Source organism: Bombus affinis, chromosome 14, assembly GCF_024516045.1.
Source record: "Bombus affinis isolate iyBomAffi1 chromosome 14, iyBomAffi1.2, whole genome shotgun sequence".
Taxonomy (NCBI): domain Eukaryota; kingdom Metazoa; phylum Arthropoda; class Insecta; order Hymenoptera; family Apidae; genus Bombus; species Bombus affinis.
This window is the reverse complement of record NC_066357.1, coordinates 2,648,838-2,673,367: the sequence shown is the minus strand read 5'-3', so window position 1 is coordinate 2,673,367 and position 24,530 is coordinate 2,648,838. Positions and strand designations below refer to the sequence as shown.

At 39.3% G+C, this 24,530-nt stretch overlaps 2 protein-coding genes across 11 annotated transcripts in view; one reads left to right on the top strand and one right to left on the bottom strand.

Annotated features, from left to right (window-relative positions):
• Window positions 1–24,530, bottom strand: part of LOC126924248 (peripherin-2-like) — a 350,059-nt gene that overhangs the window by 73,673 nt on the left and 251,856 nt on the right. Inside the window, exon 1 of one of the 10 annotated variants that reach the window (XM_050738530.1) lies at window positions 3,621–3,974. The exons of the other annotated variants lie outside the window; for them this stretch is intronic. The gene's annotated coding sequence lies outside the window, so the exon portion shown is untranslated. Of the gene's footprint in view, window positions 1–3,620; window positions 3,975–24,530 lie in introns of those variants that run through there. 10 annotated transcript variants of the gene reach the window in all.
• The window catches only part of LOC126924243 (uncharacterized), a 133,318-nt gene continuing 130,748 nt past the window's right edge, over window positions 21,961–24,530 (top strand). The window contains exon 1 of the mRNA XM_050738515.1: window positions 21,961–22,284. Coding sequence (XP_050594472.1) covers window positions 22,167–22,284 — 118 coding nt within the window. The 5' untranslated portion in view covers window positions 21,961–22,166. The remainder of the gene's footprint in view (window positions 22,285–24,530) is intronic.

Genomic DNA, 24,530 nt, shown 5'->3' with positions numbered 1-24,530 from the left:
TCTTCAACAATGTTCTATGTTAAACGTATACCTCTGTATCGAATATTGTGTCACGTGTTTCACGCGAGTTCTTAAGAAGATTGATCGTTATCTGTGTGAGAGTACACTGAATATACGTGTACGCGATCTCGCACCATGCTCGTGAAGGTGAATGGGGTTTCTGTATATACGTGCGCGCGTTTTCAATGGAGCGTTGTTTGCCCAGACATTGCGTATTTTGAGCACGTTGACTTGATTTCGACGTAGTAATTGAAATGCTAGCTGATGAAATATATCTTTAATTCAACGCCATTCCCCCCCCCCCCCCTCCAACAATAACTTCTACCATGTTTTACATTTTTTACGCTGTTATGCTTCTAAATAAATCTCCGCTAAAAGAGAAAAACGACGTTTTGTTTCTGTTATACGTATTTCCGGCAATATGTACGATTAAAAGATTATTCATAATCATGCTTGAATTAAAGAAAAATTGTAAGCACACATATATGTAGCAGTAAAAGTTGAAAAATTCAAATGAACATATCGTACGCTACTGTACGAAATCATTTCAACAAATTACAAGAAATATTGCTGATCAGCTAACAAAATCTTCCTCCACATTTTTCAATAGCAACTATCTTCCTTCTGGATACTTCATTTACGCTCGCGGGGTTTTTCGAACCGTCCGCATTCACGAAAGGTTACCTTCCTTCAAAATTCCCCTCTATGCCCGAACTCAAGCCCCGCAAACTATTACTCAAACTATTCCAACTCATATTCAACTTGTCCACCCTCATACGTGTCCCCGTGTTCGAACATGTTTGAGAATGCATCCGCCCCGCCTCGAGTAACGTCAGCGGGCTTGTGTTTGCACACGCAAACATCAATATTAGCACGTGCATCGTTCGCGCGATTCGCGTTTGTTTGAACCGCCGCGATTCGCCTGCGTTTCTCCGTTCTCTTCCGTCGTTGTCTTCGTGTCCATGCTTTTCATCACGAAATCATACTCCATCAACGTATACAAGGTGTTTCATGCAACATGATCAACACTATATACGACAACTGGGAAAAGTAACCGCATATGAATGGTAGGTTCATGAAAATACATCCGCTTGTATGAACGAAGTGTCTGATTAACTGAACTTAAAGCCGAATTTCCGCTGTATCGCGTTGCAGGAACTCGCTGGATGGACGCGGATGAAACGAGAATGAAAGTAGCTGTTCATGCGTCATGTTTGTCCAAAATGAAACAATGTAAATTCGGCTTTAACCGAACTCTTTTACCTGAACTATTGTCGGGCATCAACCCATTTATGTGAACGTATAACAATAAGATGTAAACAGTAGGGGCATGCGTTACGTGACACACTCTCATACTTCGCAGTGGATACAAGTTTGCAACATTGTTATGTGTTCAAGGGTAGATGCTTCGAGGAATTTTCTTATACGAGCATGGACTTCTATTAATCGAGCGAAAAGAATTACGGATGGAGAGAAATAGGTGGATACCTATTATGCAAATGACCTGGTTATATAAACAATTCGTATAAACAGAGTCTTACTGCAATTAGGTGTTACAAAATATTTTAAAGTTTCATTAGTACTGTTACAAAACTCGACTATCACGATTATAGATGTCGATAGAGTTCGAAAGACATCTGGAAATACATATATTATTTTACATATAAATTGTACAAAATACAAATCATATTGTGTCACTGTAGAAAACGATTTCTGAGCATTTACAGATATAGCTTGGTCCAGTTACACGAGACACCCTCTATACGAGATTTAGGTATGTATCCACGGTGTGGTCGAACGAATACACGCGAGAATAGGAGCGCGCAAACGCGGAGAAACACGAGCCAGCCAGCGAGAACGCTTTAACGAACCAGCAACGCCCGAAGCGATCGCGAGAGACACCGTCCTTGTTTCCCGCGTAATGAATACGAAATTGAATAACATCCGGCGTCGAACGTTTACCCTAGCTTTACAAGCTTTCAATGACGCGACGAGGGAGTCGCAAGCTCAACTTGTATCGTTTCGTTTCGTCGCGCCGCGATGTTTTTGTCAGCAGATCGTTTGATCGACAAACGAAGGAGTTTCGTAGATGCGAGGTATACTCGAATTTTGCTTCGTCATGATTACTTGCTGCCAAGGATGTGGGTACTATGTTATGTATCGTGATTTTGGATACTATTATCACGTTTCATCAAAGGGGTAGTTTTCGCTAAATTCGCGAATATATTATGTAAGCTATTAATTTATAGCTAATGAATATTTTAATGGGAACTGGCCAACAATAAGAGTATAACGTAAGATTTCAAAATCTAAGTAGCTATTCGATCGTAACACGCGAAATGATCGATTTGTAACAAGATTCACTGAACGAATTAATAAAACAAAGAAATTAGCGTTACATATAGAAGAGGAAATTTTCAGTTTAAGACTTATAGATAACAATTATCGAGTAATCAATTTTTGCTACGGTCTAATGACCAGTTTAACTTTTCAAAGGCAAAATCATAGTTGGATTAAACTTGTATTAAATTTAAGTTAAGCTTGGTACATGGATAATTTATTTTATAGCGTCTGGGAGTATCTGGGAATTATCTTGAGGCAATAAAAGTTTCTTTCTATTTGTCTGTGAAATATTTCTGCCTTGAGTCGAGACTTCGGATTTTAGTCGCGTCTCCTCGATCTGTAAACTCTACTTTATTTTCTTGAATAATATTTTACGATTCACGAGGTATACTAAAGAAACAAAGATTGTATTCTAAAGAGAATTCAATTATAATAATGTGCTGGTCAGAATTAGCATCTTATCGACGAGATGCTTTTACCGTGAATAATAATCTTATTGAAATCCTGTCTTTTAAATTAATCGAGCTACCGATATGGAAATTTAATAATATATTAAAGAACCTTTGATTATTATTCGTATTGTTAGTGTTATGGAAATTCCAATATTGAGATATTTGATACATTTATATATCTCATCTACATATTGCAATGTAACTGATTCACGTAACATGTTAATTTTAATGACCTGCCTTGCCGTTAAAATGTTCATGATATATTTCTTATACGACAAATATTCAGTCCAGAATTCTTTTATCTCAAGGAATTTATTCATCAATAATCCATTGAAATAAAGAGAATTAATGCTGGTATCTGTAATATTCAGACTGCAGATTTTTACGCATTCACGGGAAACATAAAAATACAAAAATGCATAGAATACGCGTAATATGCAGAAGTATGTAAAATATGCAAAGTTTACCACTTGTTATGATATTTAATAGGCAAAACAAATTCTTGTATCGGTTCTATTCCTCTGTTAGTTTCCTTCGCAAAAATATGAATTTGCATAAATATCCGCAGTCTGGTAATACTAATTCCGAAATAATAACAAAATCAGGTTCAGATTCAATGTACGTACAGCTGAGTTCATGAAACTTCAGTGACTCCAAAGTTTTTGGCATTAGCGTATAATTTACATTCTCCACTACTTTCTAAACTTTATATACCCAATTATTCACCTATCGTGACAATACAATTATTACGCATCGTAAAACACGAAATCGCATTTAACACCGTACTGATATCGTTTAATGTTTAACTAATATTAATTCGCTTACTTGGCAATCTTCACTTCTCGTTTAATATCTGCCTTAATATCCACGTTTGGATATGGTTATTCCGCGTCACTTTTATTCCCACGTAAACACACGTTGAAAATAGATTGTAGTGGTAACAAGCCGTGGCAGATACGGTGTCCCAGTTGTTGTTTAACGTCGTTTAACTGCAATGTTCTCAATCGACGCCAGTATCGATGGAACAGAATAACGCTTGTCCGTCACTTAGAACGCGTCGCGATCGACTAAATGTTTCGTATTCGAGGTTACTTCGGGCGAGGGGTACCCCTTGTCTGCGATGAATGCGAGCAATTCTGCTACCTGCGGTTTGTTGACGTCACGCGGATGAAATATTTCGTGGGATACGAAACCGTTCGTATCGTATATCTCCATTTGTTGTTTGAAACTTGTGTTGCACGAAAGACACTTGCGACGATAGAGTCAAAAGATGATTCGATTTGGTCAATTTTTTAGAACGAACCTTTAGCGATAATATTGTTGACTTTATAATATTAACGTAACAATGTCCGTTTAACGGTACTATTTTTATCAGTAGAGAAGAATTGTTTAAGGAATACGTGGAATCTTTATATCGTTTATTTAATGTTTATTTAATGTTTCTAGAAAACTGTGTTTATGTGTCATTTAATTGATTTTTCAAACGCGATAAATCTAATTTTATAGGCGAGAAAAGCTGTTTAATGAAATTTTTGTAATGAATTTCTCATCGAGTTTATACATCGAATTTTTATTACGCGCGGACAAAATTTTATTTATTCCATTTAATTTACTTAAAAATCCTGTTTGATCATTTAAATCTAAATATTACGTAGAACATTTTGTAATTTTAGTTTCACGGATCGTATAATCAATTTTTTCGTAATAAATTTTTATTGAATTTTTATTACGTTTATCTCTCTATAACGTATTTAAAAATCCTCTTTGGTTTAATCTATTTGTCTTCTTTAAAAGAGCTCAACAGTTTCTGTTTTACAAATTTTTCACTTTTTTTGAAATACGATAGTATCGAACGATAATTAAACTGTAAATTAATCTTTCCGCCGGAAAAATTAGTTTCGTTTTGAAAAATCGAGAGGCTCGGTATTTCTAAGTACTTGGTGAGGCTTGATAGCTATGCTACAATGTACAATGTACACAGGCGAGTGGAGACAAAGCTGCTCTGGAGAGATTCAAATTCAGGATCCTTCTCTGTCATAGACAAGCGTATTACCTCCCAGTCTCCAGCTATACGGGTAGCTCGCGTTATCGTTAGTCGGGATTTTGCTCGTAAATGACAGCTGCAAAAAGGAGAGTGACCGTGCTTCTTTGTGTCCAACATAGTGGCGATATACCAACGATATTAAACCTATTTCCATTTATTTCTCTATCCTTCTTTACGTTCAAATTTCAGATTATTCGCCGAATAATCATACAAATAAATCGAATAAGAGTAATTTAACCCTGTTGTTCGTATTGTCTCTATAATTGATCACAAATGAATATTATATTTCAAGAAATATTATTCAAATGCAGATTATTTTGAAATATTTGGTTATAGTATCATTACTTGGTAATATCGTTTGGCATAATTAAAATGAAATTTAAATTAAAACGCTTTAAGTTCAATTTTCCACGAATTCCAAGTCTCGTTAGAATCGATAATTATAGTCGCTCGCAACCTTAAGGAACAGGCGTTTTTCACAGAAAAAGTACGTGCGCGGCAAAGCATCATAGGGAATGTTCAATTCAAAATGGCGCTCTGCCAAATAATTCGCGGAAGCTTCGAGTCAACGAGAGAAATGTGAGAGAAATAAAGGCGACGATTTTCACGGAACAGAGGCACCCAGTATCCATACAAAGATACAAGAAACACGAGTACGAAAGAAACGGAGAAAGAATGCCGTGGATTGCAATCGATAAGAAGGAGGAGAGGCGGAGAGATAAAAGATGCTAGCCACACGGTGGCACGCAAGCGAAATACACTTTCGAAATACAGACGGAGGATTATAATCTGAGATTTCCTTCTCCCTGGAACGAATAATCGACGGTTTCCTGGAATTCGAGTCAATGGAGGGAACCACGAAACATTTTTAATCGAGAAATTATTCGCTGGATTGTTGGAAATATTCGAGGAAAAGATTCAACAACGATCTCCTCGGTAGTTTTCTACTAATGGAGTATTAACGCTACATAAATTTCGTAGTCGTTAGTTCATCGTCAAATTAATTGGAACAAGCCTAATTTAAATAAAATTAATTGAAATTCAAATTAATTCATCATTGTGTTTTTTACGTAGTCCGTGGACATTGTATCTCGTTTCATACCTTTTCTTCGTAGCTTCACTTCGTTCTTCGCAGTAAATTTTTAATGGATCATCGTACGACGTATCAAGACTCGTTACTGCAGCCAGCCAGACGGATCCCCGCCGTTATTTGTCTCCGAACGCGAGTTTTATAAAATGTCGCAGAATTCGGTATAAAATTCAGTGGAAATTAACGCGCTCGCGGTTGGGGTGATTTCAAAGAAACCGGAGCCCCTTTAGAGACGATGGAATCCGCGATAATTATCGCGGCCAGGGATTTTTTCTTGCGCCTCGATATTATTTTCAACCCCTATCCGCGTGTTTCTCGCTCGAGACGCGTCTGTATCACGCGTTGTAAAGGATAGAGGGGCCGGAAGCGTCGGCATCGACGTGAGATTAAAAAGTATCAAACAGAAAAAAAAAGAGAAACGAAACAGGCAGGGAAGCGGAAAAGAATTGCAACTGCAAAGTTACACATTTGCAGCGCAATTAACGAAAGTTTCAATAGTACGATGCAAGAAAACAACGACTCAACTCGGCCGATCGAAGCTTCGTTACGATACCATCGAACGTTGCCGGAGCTGGAACCCATCAAAATCGAGCAAGAATGCTTTTAGCCGACGGTTTTCCGTCGCTCGACCGCCGAGCCGCTTCCGATGATTCAATTTCCACACGGAGTATTTGCGAATAAACGTTGATACACGGCAATCGGAATGTTTAATAAACAGCGATGCGGAGTACGGGCCTGCTATCTCGAGGGGTAATCGTCGATTGATTTTTCCCGATTCGTTTTCATTCCCGGCCGTGTCATTGTTTTCACTTATCTTGTCCGTTATAGTTGCAGTTTTCCTTTGACAATTCGTTACGATTCAATCGGCGAAAATTATTATTGTGCATTAATAATTATCTATAATTTTATTCCATCATATTAACCCATAGCATTTGAATTTCACAAAATTCAGACACTTTTCCCAATCAGCAATAACATCATCAAATTGCATCTCTATCCGATTCCTATCCAAAATCCTATTACCTAATAATTCATGAACTAATGCTATTAATGAATTCACAAGATATGACGTTACAGGCGTCTCATTGGTAATATCAAAATTTCATGTTTACAGCGGAATATAATCAGATGATACGTAATTTGTAAAATTTACTTGTCAAACTTCGTTCGTTCGATTATCAAACGCATATCCCTGTTATATAAGAATTATTATTCGGCTTAAACTTGTAGCTTGTTATCCGTAAAATTTCACTTAACAATTTCAGTCGAATTATATGTATAATTAAACGTGTCTTTTATCCTCGCCAACAATAAATCATAAAATTCAGAGGATTTGCTTCGAAACGTAAAAAGCTCGTTCGTCTACTCATTATCGCCTACAACATATACACACCATGCTGATAGCACAGCCAGTAACAATGCTCGAATCATAATTGCGCGTGCACATAATAATTGCCGGGACATTTATGCAAATGCATAACTAATAACGGGTCCGAGGCCGCGACCGTGCATTCATCGAAACGTTATTACGGTTAATGGACGGCCGTGTCGCATGTTTGTGTCGCAAAACAAATCTTGCTGGCCGCTTTGTGCGCCATGTATCCGCCTATAGTAATACATTGGGGTGTGAGGGGTTGAAACGGAAGGGTGAAAGGGCGAAGGAAGAGAGAAAGGAGGAGGGTTGGCGCGGAGATCCGCAAGCATCTCGGTGACGATACCGGTTGGCAGACGAAGAGCGCGGCCTGTTCAGCGGCCCACACGACGACATTCAACGGGAATGACAATGCACACTCCGCTGCACTTGCTGCTTAATGTCATCCTCAAGCCGTGCCTAGTACCATTAGTGCACGCGTACATGCACCCCTCCCCAAGCCTCATCCTCCTCGCCAATGTACGAGAGAACGCGTCATTGTCGCGGCTTGCGGTCGAACCTGCGCGCGCCAGGGGTTGCTTTCCATTCTTGGGACAATGACGATGCCTGCAACCCTTCAACTGAGACTGGCCACTGGTTCCAACTACGGATGTTAAGGCGTTAGCAATAGCTGGCTTTAAGCCAGGTTTACGATGTAGTTTCCTTGCTATCTTTGAGTGTTTGATTTTCTATATGCATTTTTACGCTAACATTGTATACCATTGGTTCAAGACTTCTTCGATTAGCTTCTCTGAAGAGTTAGAGATAGCTCAGACCCTCGCGAGGTTTCGTCTGTATAACGCGGAACCTGTCTATGCGACCTAATCCGAAGCAGTCAGCCAACCCTAAATTGACCCTGACCGTTTTTCCCACTCGGTACGTGCTGGGTAATTCAGTTGGGATTCAGACACCTTTGCGAATGTTTTAAGTTTTTTCCGTACGCTTGGTATTCGTTTTGACAATTCTGTGCAATATATATCTATATATAGAATTTGTGAAAATAGAAGGAGAAGTAGTGGATATTTCAATTTTAGGGTGTTGGTTCGTTGGATTCAAACCAACGGGTTTGAATTCAGAAGGAAGATATCAAGGTGTTGGTACGGAAGGAAAGAGGATAATGGTTCGAGTAATTACACGATTGGTAGGTGGTACCTGGAGTAAAGTAATTATGGGGTGCAGACGATGTTGGGCTTTTGAGACTTGATAATTGACGATAAGAACCTGCTTCGGGGAAAAGCTTCTTGATAGCTGTGGTACTGGGTCGGGGGCTTGGTTAAGTCTCTGATTAATGTTATTTGGTTTGTAATTCGAGATCTGTTATTGAGAAATTGAGGTTCTTGATGAAAGAAGGGTAGTCTGTAATGTGGATTCGAAAGGTAAGTGTGGTTAATAGATAGTGATTAGGAGCTGTGAAGAATTATTAACTGTACGTCTTAGAAAATTCAAGGTAACTGACTTTAATTGTTTTATAAGATCTAGGAAAGAGGATACTGTTACGCGATTAAAAATTTATCGAGGCGTTTATAAATGTAACTCGGAACGAGTTGGATTCGATATCATCGAATGGAAAATTAAATCTCTCATCGGTCATGCATCCTGTGATCAACAGCGAGGAGAGAAGATTTGTCTTCTGTAGCTTTGAGTACGTTCATCAGTGTAAGGATTAAAATTACGGTCTTTGATAGTCTTTAAACCATGTTACTAACATTAGAATTACCAATGATTAAAGTATGAAACTTGTGCCGGATTTAAATGGAAATTATATGGAAAATGCATCAAAAGTGCATTGTTGTAAATCTGTAAAGTTTCTATGGAAAATTACGAATTGATCATTTTCAATATTCTAGTAGTTAATAAAATTATTTTAGTATTAAAATTAGAGCACAGTTTAATTCAAATTAATTAATTAATTAATTGAGTTCCAGAAAAAAATCGATTCTAAAGCTGCACATTTGTTAACGATTGACAAAAAACTGTTGCGTTTAATAGAGTTCAATTTGAAAAAATAGGAAGGAGAAAATCGAAACTCGAAACTTTCCAACGAAGTTAGAACTCGCGTCGGAAACATCAAATACAAACGAATCGCATCCGGAAGCTTTCAGTTTGTCGTCATTCGATTCAAAAGCGCCGAATTCGGAAGATTTCGAGCTGAAAGCTTTCTACTTGTTGCCAACCACTCTGCAATCCTTAAATTCGCACGAACTCACTTGGAAAACTTTCCAGTTCTAACTACTTAATTCGAAACACAAGAATTCGATGAAACTCGAAAATTGCTCAATTTTCTGCTTCAATCTTATTTTAGCTTATTTCAACGTGTTGCGTTTTATTAAACTGTACATTTTGATTACTAGAAAATTTCTTTTTGTGTGTGTGTTTTTTTTTTATTCAAAGCTTCGACGTAGCTGTTGCAATTGCAGATAGACATCGCGATTTAATTCACCGGAGACAGTTACCAGGGTCGCGTCGTTGCAACAACGAGTCTTTCTCGCCGTAGAGCCCTGATAACGCTTATGATGCATCGTGGCAGCGATAAGGCGGTTGTTCTTAAAAATGTTACATCGCAACCACTGCCGTTGCGCGTTGTCTTGAAGCGAAAAAAAAGAGAAAAGAATGAGAGAAACTTTCATGAGAAGGCTGACGGAAGATACCATCAGAATTTCCAAACTCGAACTCTGATATTAAATAAATTATCCAGGAAATTGACTTGTTAAACAAAACTTCTGATAATCGTCTTAAATGGAGATTAAACTTTCTTTCTTACAATTACAAATTATTATTATTCATAAGTTTTCGTAACAATACAATTATTTACAAAAACAGCATACCAATGTAAAACATACAGTATGTAATATAATATGAAATAAACAATATTAATTTGCAATCCTTGAGTTCGAACGAGTTCGTTTTGAAAATTTTTCAATTCTAATTTTTAATTCGATACGCGAGGAATTGGTAAAACTCGAAAAATCAAAACATTGTAAAATAAGCTTAATTCCATGGACGAGTGAGCATTGCCACTTGAAAAGTACGTAGATACGTGTTGTACGATGTGATACCATTAACTACAGAGCGAACACACAAAAGGAGCTCGATCGAGGTGATAATTGAAATGCCACACGGTAGAAAATTCCACTAGACCTCAACAACACAATCCATTAAAACGTAGAGTCGTACAAATATGCATTCGCCTGTCTAGTTAACAATAATGGTGAAAACATAGGCGTTCCATGAATAGTTTATTATATAACCTCTGGTCATTGAATTACGACCACTGAAAATTTTCATCAATCTTCCCATCCTCGTTTTTCGTTTAATAACAATAATTTCGATAGCAAAAAATGATTCGCCATTTAGCATCGCAATTAGAAAAGAGAAAATTTTGCAGTATCTGGTTCTTCTTCAATGACCAAAGAGTATATATAATTGCAAATCGAGATGATATCATCGTGTATCGACTAACCATTGAATCGTCAAGGATTCGGTTAAGCAGTTTGTTCCAGGCCTCGGAATTTCTCTAATTCGTATTGAATATGCGATTGACGGCCTAACGCCCATTCAAGTTAAACTTAGTTTCCATGCAATCCAAGCTTAACCATTTACGAAATAATTCGTACGTAACCGGGAACCGGAAGCAGATCGAACCTCGACCTAACTTAAATGAAACCGTGGAGCCATCGCAGACATCGCCTACCTTTAACTTACCCCTAACTTCTATCTAATTTGAGGCTAAGTAACGTGTACTTGGGTGTCGAAAATTGGCAAGAATCTACCGAAACACAGGCTCAAATATTTACTTCGTTTCACAAGATATATCAACAATAATTCGTTGTTGCCTTAATTCTAGGCCTGGGGCAGGATATCGAAACATCGTACGTACTATATATTCGATGATACAAATTATCACAGTCTAACGAGACTTACTAGAACCCTCCGTAGCGTTCTATCAAACAGTCGAAAATCTCCGATCAAAACCACTTTCTACGATATACAAATTATTCACATCTTCATCTCTCAATAATTGAACCAAACCTTCTGAAACCATTCCAAATCTTCCATTCTGCGCACATTACACCTATCCAAAAACGTTAGTTCCAGTCTCACATACAAAGCATCCATCCATCGTTCCCTCTGCTCTCGGCTCTATGCCACACTCCCTTCTCATCATCTCCGTATCTACGTTCATTCTTACAGAAAATCATCAGCCACCCTGAAACCCTAAACATTCTCAGGCTGCATTTGAACGAAGAAGAACCGTGCGATTTCCTAAATCCACTGCCTCGGAACTCACACCTTCACTGACACTGCGAACAGAGAAACAGCGTGGCTGGTAGGACGAGATAGAGACAACCAGAGCGGAGATATCCCGGGCACGAGCGCCCGACAGAAATACAATAATCATACAAGCCGGTACATGGCCCGCATAATGGGTTCGTCGAGAGGCCAAAGGAATACGAGTATCGGAGGCGGGCGAAGAGAGACAGGGAGCAGGAGCGCAATCTCGTCGGGCGGTCGCGCATAAATTCCACTCGGATCGACCGTTTGAAGGGCCGGCCAACGGGTCGCATTCGCCCCCGGTCTCGTGGTCTCTTCTTAATATCTAAAGAGCTGGCGCCACCCTCGAGGATACTCCATCGAGGCTGGCGTAATTCGTCTCGGTCTTCTTTCGTCGCTCGTCCCACCAATAGATCAGTGAACCTTTTTCTTAATTTCGCCGCTTCGGAGCTTAAAATCTGCTTTCCTTTCGGATTTTTACGGCGTGCTACGGTTTTCGTCTCTCTTACACAAGGGGGTGTAGTTGTGGCTAGTACTTTGGGAAAGAGAATGATTTCTCGAGGAGAACGGAGGGAAAATGGTGGTGAAATTTCGAAATATTTTAAAGTGAAATTAAGGGGTTACTTTGATCTCTGAGAAAGTGGTTTGTTGGAAATCGAATGAAATGCCGGACGATGTTTATAAACGTAGAAATAGTATTGTATAATTACATTTAGCTAAGTAGGTTATTAGATTTCTAATTAGAATCGAGATGGACCTTTCGCGAACTGTAGAAAAGAAACAGTGGCAGAATTGTGAGGGATTTTTAGAAATTATTGAAAGGTATGACTTTGATCTTTGATAAGGTAATTTATCTTGAATCAAGTTAAGTATTAAGATATTTATAGAAGTGAAAGTTACATTATGTAACCGAATTTAAATTGGTAAGTTATGTATACAATTATATAATTGTCATACGATTGTGGTTAGGTTTAACGTTGTATAACTGTATTTAGATTTAAATTTAGAGACAGACTCGAGACATAGTAAGGTCTGATAGGGGTTTAGATCGAACAATTTGTCCACGGTTGTCGCACGTTTTATCTTACGTGTCGGTAATATTATTAACCTTGTTCGATAGAAATCACGGCGCATTTATGACGACGAATTAACGGGAACAAGAGGGGGCGAGGCTGTTGGTACAATCAATAAGTTGAGCTTGTTATATGAAACAGATTGATATACACAGAACGAGCAAGGCGTATGGGATATAAATGTTTCCGACCTGTGTCGATGTTTAATGGCTTCCGTTACAAACTTTTAATTTTTAATCTTTTCTTGTGTTATTTAAGCATTCTTCTGACTTGAATAGATGCAATATATTATACGTATAAAGGCATATTTAATTTTAATCATATCAAAAATAGTATCAAGAGATAATGTTCATCGCATGAAATACAAGTTAAAATAAAATAATATTCTAAAACTAAATTGTAGTATTTGATCCAAATCTTCGTAAGCTAACGGTATTAATTGAGGATTAAAAATTGCTCTCTGATATTCTGGAAAATCTTTGAGAGGTATCGAAACCGCAAGTCGCGTCGTAGTGACAGGAGTGGGTCGATAAAAAGGGCGCAACTAATTCAACACAGAAATTCAAGAGTGAAAAGGGTAGCAAAACGCATAAAGAACGGCAGGTTCCAGGAAAATTGAACGGACCACCGCTTCTGGAATTTTCATCGAATTTTCCTCGTGTAACGAATATCGAATCACTGAATCGTTCATCGATTGATCGACGACCAAGATGGGGGTAGTTGGGACTGGGGATGCGACCAGCTGGAAATCCGGTCGGCTAAGGGTGCTTTTAAAAATTCAGTCAGTCCGTCCGAGGACGTTTCAACAGAAAAAAAAGTGTCGCTGTTTCTCGTCGAGGATGAAATGTTGAAATTTACCTATCTCTCCCCCTGATGTCTCTCTTCAAGATGAACATTCCAAGGAATAAGTGTTTATCCTCACACCGGATCGTTTGCCATCGATAATTTGAATTTTTCATTTTTTCTATATTTTGGTTCTAATTCTGCTTTGCTCAAAAGGATTAAAGTAACACGTAGTGATAACAACTATTGGACGATATTCTAAATACTTAGAAGAGTATCTAAGAATTACGGAGGTCTTTTAAGAACGCAAAAACCTAAAAAATATCGCATAGATTCAAACGGTCTACTATGCATATGGTGTCTGTAAAAATAAGATCGCGGAACGGAGGGTTAAAAACCAGATCCACGACCTTTATCGCTAGAATCTTTTCTGCTGTGGTAGGTATTTCTTGCAGTGACTTTGAGGATGAGTTAACTCAATCTATAGCGAACCCTAATTTCGCGAAGCTGTCGTTGTTATTGCTGCACGAGGTTGCATCTATTACCCCCGTGGATAACGTGATACATCGCGTCTGGCTTTAATGTCTTCTGGCTGCCAGTGAAGCGATGAAATTCGCGAATATCGAGGCGCTCGATGGGTTGTGTAACATGTTCAACGTATTGCTGGTTGAATAGTCGGGAAATTCAAAATGGCGGTCGTGGGCAGGTGCTCGATGTTCTATGCGGGATTGTATTTTACCAGATTAATTCTTATGAAAGCGGTAATTGTGAATGGCCTAAAAAAGTATAGCCTCACCATTGTATTTACTACAATAGTCACATATTAATTAATTGGATTTAAGTATATTAAATGTTGTAGTATTGGGTGGTACTTTTATACAGCTACAAAAATTTGAAAATTAAATTTCGTCATCGCGCTATATACGAATTTCAAATGAAAAAAGTTTCACAGCCTTTATTTAGTTGGATTAATAATTCGTTTCGTTTCCTACGAAAATTGATTATTAAATAAAATAAATAACTTCTTTCCTTTCAAAGAATATTAACGAGACAATTTATTTTCTAGAATATCTTTTTCGATATCTTTCTAAAATGATTTAATAAATTATAATTCCTATTATCAAACGCTTCTATTAAACGATTATTAAATATAACGTTGCACCAACACTCAGAAGTTATACGCTATTCTATTCGAGATCTTCACATACATTGGCGCCATCGTCGATCGCGATCGCGACAAAGTTTGCTTTCTATTTTTTCGCAGTTCCTCTCACGTTATGTACGTTTAGAATTACGTAGATGTCACATGCAATTTACCGACGCGTCTGTTTAGCGACGGACATCGTGACAAACAAGTAATTAACAATATCAGCCAGTTGTGAGCGGGAGTAAAGAGCAATTTGATCGTTAAATTCGATTTAAAGGGCTGTCCAAGCTGACACGACCCTCGCAACCGCGCTTTTGCACGCGTTTCCCTTATTTTTTTCTCTTGTCGCCATTGAACGTTTTCAACAATTTCTCTCGTCATCGTTCCCAGCGTTCGTAATGGAGAGATAAATAAAATATACGCCAGTCGATGGAAATCATCGATCGCTACAATGACAAATGACTTTTCTCCTTCGAACAATTGGACACGCGACGAGTCAAACGCGGAATTATGCGTTGACAATGTTTCGAAACTTTTCAAAAATTTCATGATTATAATTGATGATTGATATCATGATAATTGAGAAATAGCACGGGTGTAGTCTTTGATTCACGATACGTGCGACGAGCTTCGTGGAAATTACAGTGACAGACTGTTAATTTTTTGTCAATTTACAATTTCATTGCACAAGTATATGACCAATGTTCCATCCTTATCGATTTAAACATAATCGATGTTGAAACCAATTAAAATATAATTATCAATTCAAACTTAACTAACACCAATAATAGAACTACAATTTCCAAGTTATACAATTTACTCCATCCACCACATTGTCTATATTTTCCAGAGTGCTCCTCTATTCGTTCGATTAACGAGAAATTCATTTTCCTCGTTGTATATCGCGTAGCCGGTGGGTACTTTTCGATAAAGATTTCTCGTACGATTAAAACGTGTTTGTCGAATTGGACGTTAAAACGTTCCGTTGTGCGAAAGCGAATAGCTGAGACGTCGCAGTAAGCATCCTTTGTTAGCATTCCACAAGGGGATAAAAGTGAATTGAAATGTCGAAGAAAGCGAGTGGCAAGAACGTAATTGAACGTTTATCGGCTACAATAACTCGGTTTAAAGGGGCCATACCCTGTTTATTCGACGTTGAACCACGAACTAAAATTCATATCGAACTCTTACATTGTTAGTTCATCGTGAAGCGATTTTCGATAATAGACTCGATATAAAAATCAGGAAAATTGCGATGTATCAGTTTCATTTTTTCACTTTTTTTTCAAAAAAAAAACTTTCTATACGTACAATCTAAACTCTGCCAATGGCGTGGTAAACTACGAAGGCTTCACGGATTACTAAAATTATTCGATGCTGGTTCGACAAGCGGCGAATAAAGTATCGCGAATAAACATCAACGAATATGTAAACAGCCAAATGAAGAGTGTCAAACCGAAAAATGCAAACAAACAAGGATAGAAAGAAACTCGAGCGTAAACATACAAACTGAAATTGTAAACGAATAACACCATTATATAAACAGGCGAGTGGGGAAACTGGGAAATTTTTCACGGATAAAAATTAATCGACAGTTTGAGGACGAAACATTTTTTTAAATCGCTAAACGGAATCGCTACTTCAGATGATCGTATAAGTAATGACAGAAAATCTCTTTTTTAATTCGCAGCCTTACATCACGTTATCTGCCACGTGAGAGCAACTAACAACTACTTTCCATTAGTAAACTTTGAATAATTGTATATTCTTGTGAAAAAAATATTTATAGAAAGATGTCGCGTGTATCTGTGAAATCAGCCAACCTCCAAAGGGATCATTGAATTATTCGAAATTAATTTTAGCGGGCGTGAAAAACGCGGGAGAGCGAAACAAACGAAAGAAAAAGAAAGCGGGACAAAGAGTAGATAGGGATGAGGGAAACCGCACTCAAAGAGTAACATCTCCCACGAGATCGACGTTCCGCGGCGCTTTTCCACGTTGGATTACGAATAACGGCGTTGTTTCAATTTACCCGCGACCACCAACGCCGTCACGCCTTTCGTTCGAATGTCAAAGTTACTGGGAATCTCGCTGCTGCCTTTCGGATCGGTTCACGACAAAGCCACGCTGGTGTTTGAACGATCACCGAAATCGTACTTTGAAGGCTGTTTCGCTTTTGTCCTTGTACGATGCTAAACCAGCGAATCGGTTCGATGGTCCCTTTCTTGGTTTTTGCTGCGGTTGCTGGAGGATGAATCTGTGCTTTGAGTAACTTCGTTTGTTACTGGCTACGTTACGCGAAAGTTCTTTTATTAAGAGAAAGTATCACACTCGGCGTCACTTGAGATTCTGAATAATTTGTATGGTAAAATTTATCTACGCTTTTTATTTACGAGGCCTGTAGTTAAATCTTCGAATATAAATCGCGTGCTGATATACAGCGAGGGGTTCGTAGCGAGTTGAAATGAGGACATGAGTCATATCTGTTCAATTTTTGGCTTTTCTATGTCAACAATTTCAGTTTCTGCAATTCCATTACCTTCTAGTATAATATCGTGTGCATTACACGCATTCACATTACGCGGTAACATATAAAACATCTGTTACCTACGATTGAAACAAATATGCTTCTGCTTTCTACCAGAGTCAGTTTATTAATCCATATACTACGTCGTTGGGATCGACACACTTTTGCCATCACAATACAATATTTTCCTATCCCTGAAAAATATCGTTGTCCTGGATTTTACAAGATTTTCGCACATCATCCTTCGTTTTAGAAAAGTATAGAAAACAACGATAGAGAGCGCATTTCGTTATTAACATTCTTTCATTCATAATATTTACTTCGATCGAAATTAATAACTGCTATCAACGTTAGACGGGATTCCAACATAAGAATTCCATGAATTACGTTCATTCGTTCGGTAGCAACGACGAAAAAGTTGACAACGAACCCGGAATTAACTTCTTTAAGCCAAGCCCTGCTGCTTTCTTCGCGGCGACTGTCTCATTTAAGTCGTGAAACTTCATAATGAATCTAAACTCGCCGCTCTTAACCTCTCGACTGCGGCAAAGTGAATTATTCTTCTCTTCTTTTTTTTTTTCGAATGACGGTTTAGTCTCATTTAGTCGACGGGAAAGCACGCTATCGCCAGAAGTTTCCTGTGCCCGCCCCAAACGCGGTTTCCGACGAAAGAATTTCAAGCTTTTGCACGCTATTACGGAACCTCGATCCAATTTTAAAGAGCTTCTAAGACATCTTCGACTTGGCGCAAAAACACAAAGATCGTTGCAAAGACAGCGAAGCTTGACAAGAATTTAGACATTATTTCAGCTTTTCTGCCGAACGATATAAACTCAGATATTATGAAATATACTTGATGAGAGGCTATTATACAACCTGCTTTAAAATGAAAATTTTTAATCAAAGAGCGAAAGTTATTCCAATCTGAACTTTCTTTTATATAACCGTATAAGTTTGCCGATTCTAGTTTTGAGTTTTAGCTAGTCCGAAATAATCTAGGTAAGCTTGCATATGTTTCTGAACGTTGTACATTGAATAAAGTAAAACGTAATTGTTTCGAGAATATTATCAAACCAATTAAAAAGATAATAGATTTTTCGAACAAGATTACATATTATTAAATACAAATATCAAGTGCTTTATCATGGTAAAATGATTAAAACAAAATTTTTGTGGAAGAATTTGTTATATTAGCAAAAATACCGAATGCAATAAAGCAAAGAAAATCACGCTGTTCTCAACTAAACCTCAAAAGTTTAACCTCGAACTCTGTTGAGAACAATAGAACACTTCACGAGAGGTTTGGGAGGGTGCAGAGACTAGCAACGCGTATGCGTGCATCGCGGAAACGAGAAAGGGCCACTCAACCTGCCGCTAACAACTTTAAAAGTTCCGACTAAACGAGAAATTGCATTAAATTGCGTTTCAACCGAACCCTTTCCACCGTAGCCCGTCCTCCATTCTATACGCGACGCTAATGCTCCTCGCGGTTGTGGTAATCCTTCTGCGAATCACCCGCCATGTTGTGTTACATTCTCCCCAATTTTTGGTCGTCCAACGATTCGTAATCTCGAATTTGCGATGATAAATCGGATTAGAAACGACGATTTCAGGATGCAGAATTCAGTGTGACCTGTTATCTCGTGTCATTTTGAAAACAAAAAGAAATGTTGAAAATTGTGGATCTTAGTTGCCGAAATAAAAGTAGAGGAAAACTAAGGTTACACTTAGAATTCATATTAAAGTAGTTTTAGATTTGTTTAATAAACGATTTCTAAGATCTTCGTCGATATACATTTGCACGCGTCTCGGCACTTTCTTTGTTGCACCATCTTCCATACCACACTGCCAAAAGAACAGTTACGTTCGTCTGTTTTTCGAGACGCCGCGCACACACATACTCCTACATACTCATATTCACTACTACGCGGCCAATTCAGTCTAGCACGCAAAATTATACATATCTCAATAAAAATAAAAAAAGAACACGAAGATTAGAAAGTATATCTTTGAGAGGAAACAAGTCACATTTCCAAGTTTGATGCCATGTCGAGTCCTTTATTTACCTAATGATAATATTCCATATTCTTCGACAATTCTTCTTCCAACTTTCTGGTGAAAAAGAAATGTTTCCAAAATTTCTCTTTATACATCAACGACAAGTTAATTAGTTCGATAGCAGGTTGTTTGCTGAAGTATCTAGAATCGAGAACCAGTGGAGCAGAAAGAGAAAGGGAAGGAGAGTGAAAGAGCAAGAGAGCAGGTGCAACGTTCGGTTGAATTACGCTTATAATCGGTGAATGCCGCTCGAATCGAGCTTTGAGTATTAATTCCACGACGGGCTAATCTCCCCCAACTTTTTACGATTCTGTTCGCAGTCGTTATTTTCACTCGACCCGCCCGCTTTTCAAGTGAAAATACCTGCTTCGCGGTTGACGTCGGGCCAATTCGTGTGCCTCTACTTCCGCTCGGATTCACGGTTTTTATTCGCCCACCACCCGCTCACTTGGATCAAAAACCATCCTCTGTGTCGCGTTTTTTCGCTGACGATCAAAGTCTCGTTATGCGAACGGTAATCACATGGTTGAGATCGATTTCTTGGAAAGTATCAAGAAAGATTGCTCACAGCTTGAGTTTAACTTTTGATTTAAGGGCCAGACAGGGAAATGATGGGAAAAAGTTTCGGAAATGTTATAGCGTTGAGAAACGTATAATAATTTGTCGAAATTTCAGAATGCAAAAATCTACCTTCTATAAAATTGTCCCAGAAAAATACATTGCAAGATACAGATGTCAGCCGTGAAACTTTCTTGAGAGGTCTTCAATAAGATCGTAGGTCGCAGGTTGTAATCCAGAACGCCGTGAATGGAAGGACGCGTGTCAAGGTGCGATTTCAACAGTGAAGACGCGCTAATGTCTCGTCTATTTGGCCTGCACGCGTCGATTCAGCTTTGATCCACGAACGTGTCCCGTCATCCTGACTACACGGTTAACACGCCCTGTGCACCTGTAATTTAACTTCCTGTACTCGTGTGCGTGGCACAATCTTCTACATTGATGACGTTTGACACGAATGAAATTCACGGTCACGTTTCGCGACTTCACATCGTAGTTTTATTTCCCTCGAGTAATATGCTTAGCCTGAGATCGTCGCGACCGACGAACGTCTTATTTTACGAAGATAAAGTCAAGAGCTAAATGAGAAACACTTTTACTCCTACGAAACCGTAAAATTCGTTTCAAAGAATGAAGCGTCCCATCCGAAAATGAAGTGAAATGCCTGTATACATGAAACTCCTATAAAAGTTGTGCATAAAAATTTCTTGAAACGTTTATTACGTTGTAGGATTGATGTGATGAAAAAGAATATTTAACAACCTCTTAAAATTTACAAATTCAATATATATAACAAAAGAAGAACAAAAATAGAGAATTCAATAAAATAAATGAACAGAAAGAAACATTCTATATAAATTGTTCTTAATAGATCAGCATCGATTAAACACTTAGCACCATGATCAAGAGATTAAAATTCTCTTATTGTCCGCAATAAATAATTCTCGATATCTTCGAACATTAGAACAGTAAAACACTAGGGGTCTGTCCTTGATTTAAGAAATCCATCGTAAAATCTCAGACCTCGCTCGAATCCCTTCAGCCCCTTTCGTCGAACTATTTGTACTCCTTGGAGTTCGCTCGAATTTCCATGTAGCCGATAACCTTTAGGGGTGCGAGGAAGCATGGGGGTAGATCGCTATCAGTGGAACGGGCCGATCGTCGGCTCGACTAACGAGCGAATCGTCGTGCCTGGAACGTCGTCACGCGACCTTCCTCCCCATCCTCTATATTGCCAACCCCTTTTCTTAAACGTATGCATGACTCTCGACCGAATCGGCCCTGTTAACATATAAATTGCCGCTTAACGGCGAGACAATCAGTCGCCGTGGAAGCCATGGCGCGAAGGTGACGATGGTCGGTTAAAGAGAAAAGATATCCAAAGACGAGAGAGTTTGAGTCACGTGACGAACGAGTAAAGGAGACGAAGACGGATCGTCGAAGAGGAGAACGAATAAACGTGGAGGGGGGAAGGGTTGAAACAACCGACAGACAGAGCCCGAACAACGAGAGGGACAAGCGTCTGGAAGCGGTAGGACAAGAAGAGAAATAACAAGCGGAGGAGGGTAGCTCGGGGGTTGGGATTCAATTCAATTTCCTAAGAATCTCTTTAGTGTTTGAGATACAGCCAGCGAAAGGATGCGCGCCAGCCTGAAGGGGACGAAGACAGAAAGGTAGGACTAACTAAGAAGCGGCGAAAAAGAAGGGGTGAAAACGAACTGAAAAGAGACGAACTGCCCTCTCTCCTACAGGTCCACGGTAACGAAACACAGGTAAAACGAGATAGAATCGTCGAAAATTCAATGGTAGAAAGAAACAACTGTGGAAGAGCGCAGAAAGAGGGGTGGCCACAGAGAGCGTGCGGAGGGTGAGAGCGTGTTGATATCGAGGGCGACGAAGAGGCGGATAGCGTACAGCGGGGTGAACGATGGCGCAAAGATAGAAGAAGAAGGAAGAAACCGAAAAGAGAAACTATCTTCCTTCTCTTTTCAATCTTCGTTGCTGGAATAGTGGAAGCGAGAAGAGGCAGCGAGGAAGGGTGACTAAGTGACCTAGGGTGCCAGGAGCGCAGGGGAGTAAGGATTCTGTGCGCGGGCGCGAGGCTGGCGCAAACTCTTCGTGCAGCATCCCTCGTCAGTTGCAAGTCAGGAACTGTCGCGTCCGCGTGGCGTGTGAGTGGCGAGAACGTCCGAGCGCGCGCGCGCCCCTCAGTGTCGCGGTGTATTTTTGTGCACGGATTTCTTCAGATTTCTGACAGTAACGTAGCCAACTGTTTGCGGAAACAGAAACCACGGAGTCAGAGTCGAGTGGGCCCGATGACATTTGCCCGCGCGGCACGCGTCCCTTGACACTGTTCGCCACGTTGCAATAACGGAGAACGGAAGTCGCGGAGAACATCCACATTGCCGATGATCGTCGTTCGAGGATCTACGAGCGCTACCAGGATCCCCAGAATGGATAAAGACGTTCGACGAAAGTGCGGGAAAGTGCGACGTGCCCTGTTCCAGCTGCTGCTGATAGTGGGGGGTAAGTTTCTTGGGGGGGAAATCATTCGAGCATCGACGAGATTTTAACGAGACCAGTCAGTGACGAATTCTAAACGAAATTTACATGCAATGGATTTGACAACGATTCTCGATGGTCCCCGTAAGGAAAGTTCAATTTGAGCAAGTTGAAAGAGAAAAGTTAAAAACTATGCACGACCAGAAGGGGTAAATAACCCTTGGTTCGAAGTTGATCCTCGTCTGGAAGAAGCAACGCCGATTCTCGAAGTTGCGTTTGCAGATTTGGTTCAACCCCATCGTTCCACAAGCAGAATCTGCTGATGCAGCAAAGAGCAAGGATTACTCGCGATCCTTCCCGAAAATGGGGGTAGTTTAACGTGGTTCAACAGCCTGCCAGCAATTGCATCGTTACCGTGACTTTTGTCCGCTCTTCCAAGACTTTACTAGGATTTCGAGTTTATGCTCCTTGGAACAATTAATGCCAATAATGGTAACATTATCTAACCGGTGGTATTTAAAATTCTTCGATTAACTTTTGTTTTTATTCTTCGCCTTTTAATCTAATTCTTTAGCTTTTCTTAACATAGCAATTTTGCCCTTCGAGGAACATATTCTATTCAACAGACATTTATAGTCCAATCTCTTTTATTGTCCCTTTGCAATCTGGAAAAATCCCTCGAATATTTCCTCCAATTCGCTTTTAATACACCCTATCTTTGGGCATCTCGAATGTTGACCGAATTTTTTGTACATTTTTATCGGATTTCTCTGGTTTTAACGGTATTCACTAGCCAGCAGTTGGTTTGCAGAATTTTCTGAACCAGTTCCTATTCGATCCATGGCTTTTCCAGTCGACTGATTCGAGTCTCGAGAACGAGACTGGATACGTACCTAGACAAATCGCGACGAACACGCGCCGGAATGTACACACACGCCGATTCTCGAGACTCTTTCTACATGTAGACGAGTTTCCAAACACTCGTCTCGCGAAAGTTCGATATTGAAATTCAGTCCTGTCGCTTGCTTACTCGATGGAATGTAAATAATATTTCTCGCGACCGAACCGCGATTTCTCTCCGTGTCATTTTTATGGAGAATGGATGACTCGACGCTTCTTTCAAGGATGACGACCAGGATCGAAAATCGTTTACTGTATGTTTAAAGTTCGATTTTATGAGATCGATATGGAACAATATGAACCATATCTTTTTGTAGCTTCTAGAGATTCTCCACATTGTTCTTCTCGTGTCGTTTTATTTTTGCAATTTCAATTTTATGCAAATGACTTTATAAAGATAATTAAATATCTTTGGCATCGTGTTTGAAAGCTTTCGTGGTTGTGAATTTATTTGATCAACGCTAACTTCCGGATTATCATAATATATATAACAGATTATTTTATAATATAGATAATACATGTATATCACTTCGTTAATTTTAATCTGCTAATCGTGTCAGTCTTTGTCTTTATTCTGTCACTTCCTTAACCCAGGTCAGGTTGTTAGAATGTGAAAGGTGACGAGATTGAATAAATCCACGCTCCCCTGTTCCAACACGGAAACACACAACAACGACGTGTTTTATGCCTTCCTCGAACTTCTCTCAATGAAGAAATTGCTCTTTTCTCTGCCTTATCTATGCATACACCGTCGATGCTCCGATTCGTTCGACGTTCACTCCGAAGGAAAGCATAGACTTTAGATAGAGCACTTTGACTTTAATCTGGTAATTGCGGTTTCGCGTTGTCCCCATTGTCTCTTCTTTTATTTACAACTCTCTCGTTTCCTCCTCGTGGTTTTTCCAATTTCTTGTTGTCGTTCTTGCGAACAAAAGAAAGAATGGAAGATGAACGTAGAACGTAGAAACAGAGCTGTGCACGCGATACTCTTATTTCGTTTTCGGGGAGAAGCGATCCAACGTTCCTCAGCGCGAACGGAAGGCTGGCCCGGTTGTTTAAGAGGAAACTTCCCGAGTAAATTCTTAATTCAACGTGGCTGCGCGAGGCGCGCGTCTCGCCCGAGATCCCCGCTGTTCTAATTCAATTTCCCCGTTTTCTCCTTCGCCGTCACGCTCGAAAACGAACCGTCTCGAGCCGTGTGGAACGGAGAATCTAATTCGCCGATTGTGCAACCTCTTCGTGGATCCTTCGAAAGGATTGCTTCGAACGGGTCACGGTTTTCTGGTTATAAAATAAAAACATTCTTTCATAGGCACTCGTTTTGATGGATTCTCATACCTCTCTTTTCTTCTTCTTTTCTTTTTATAAAA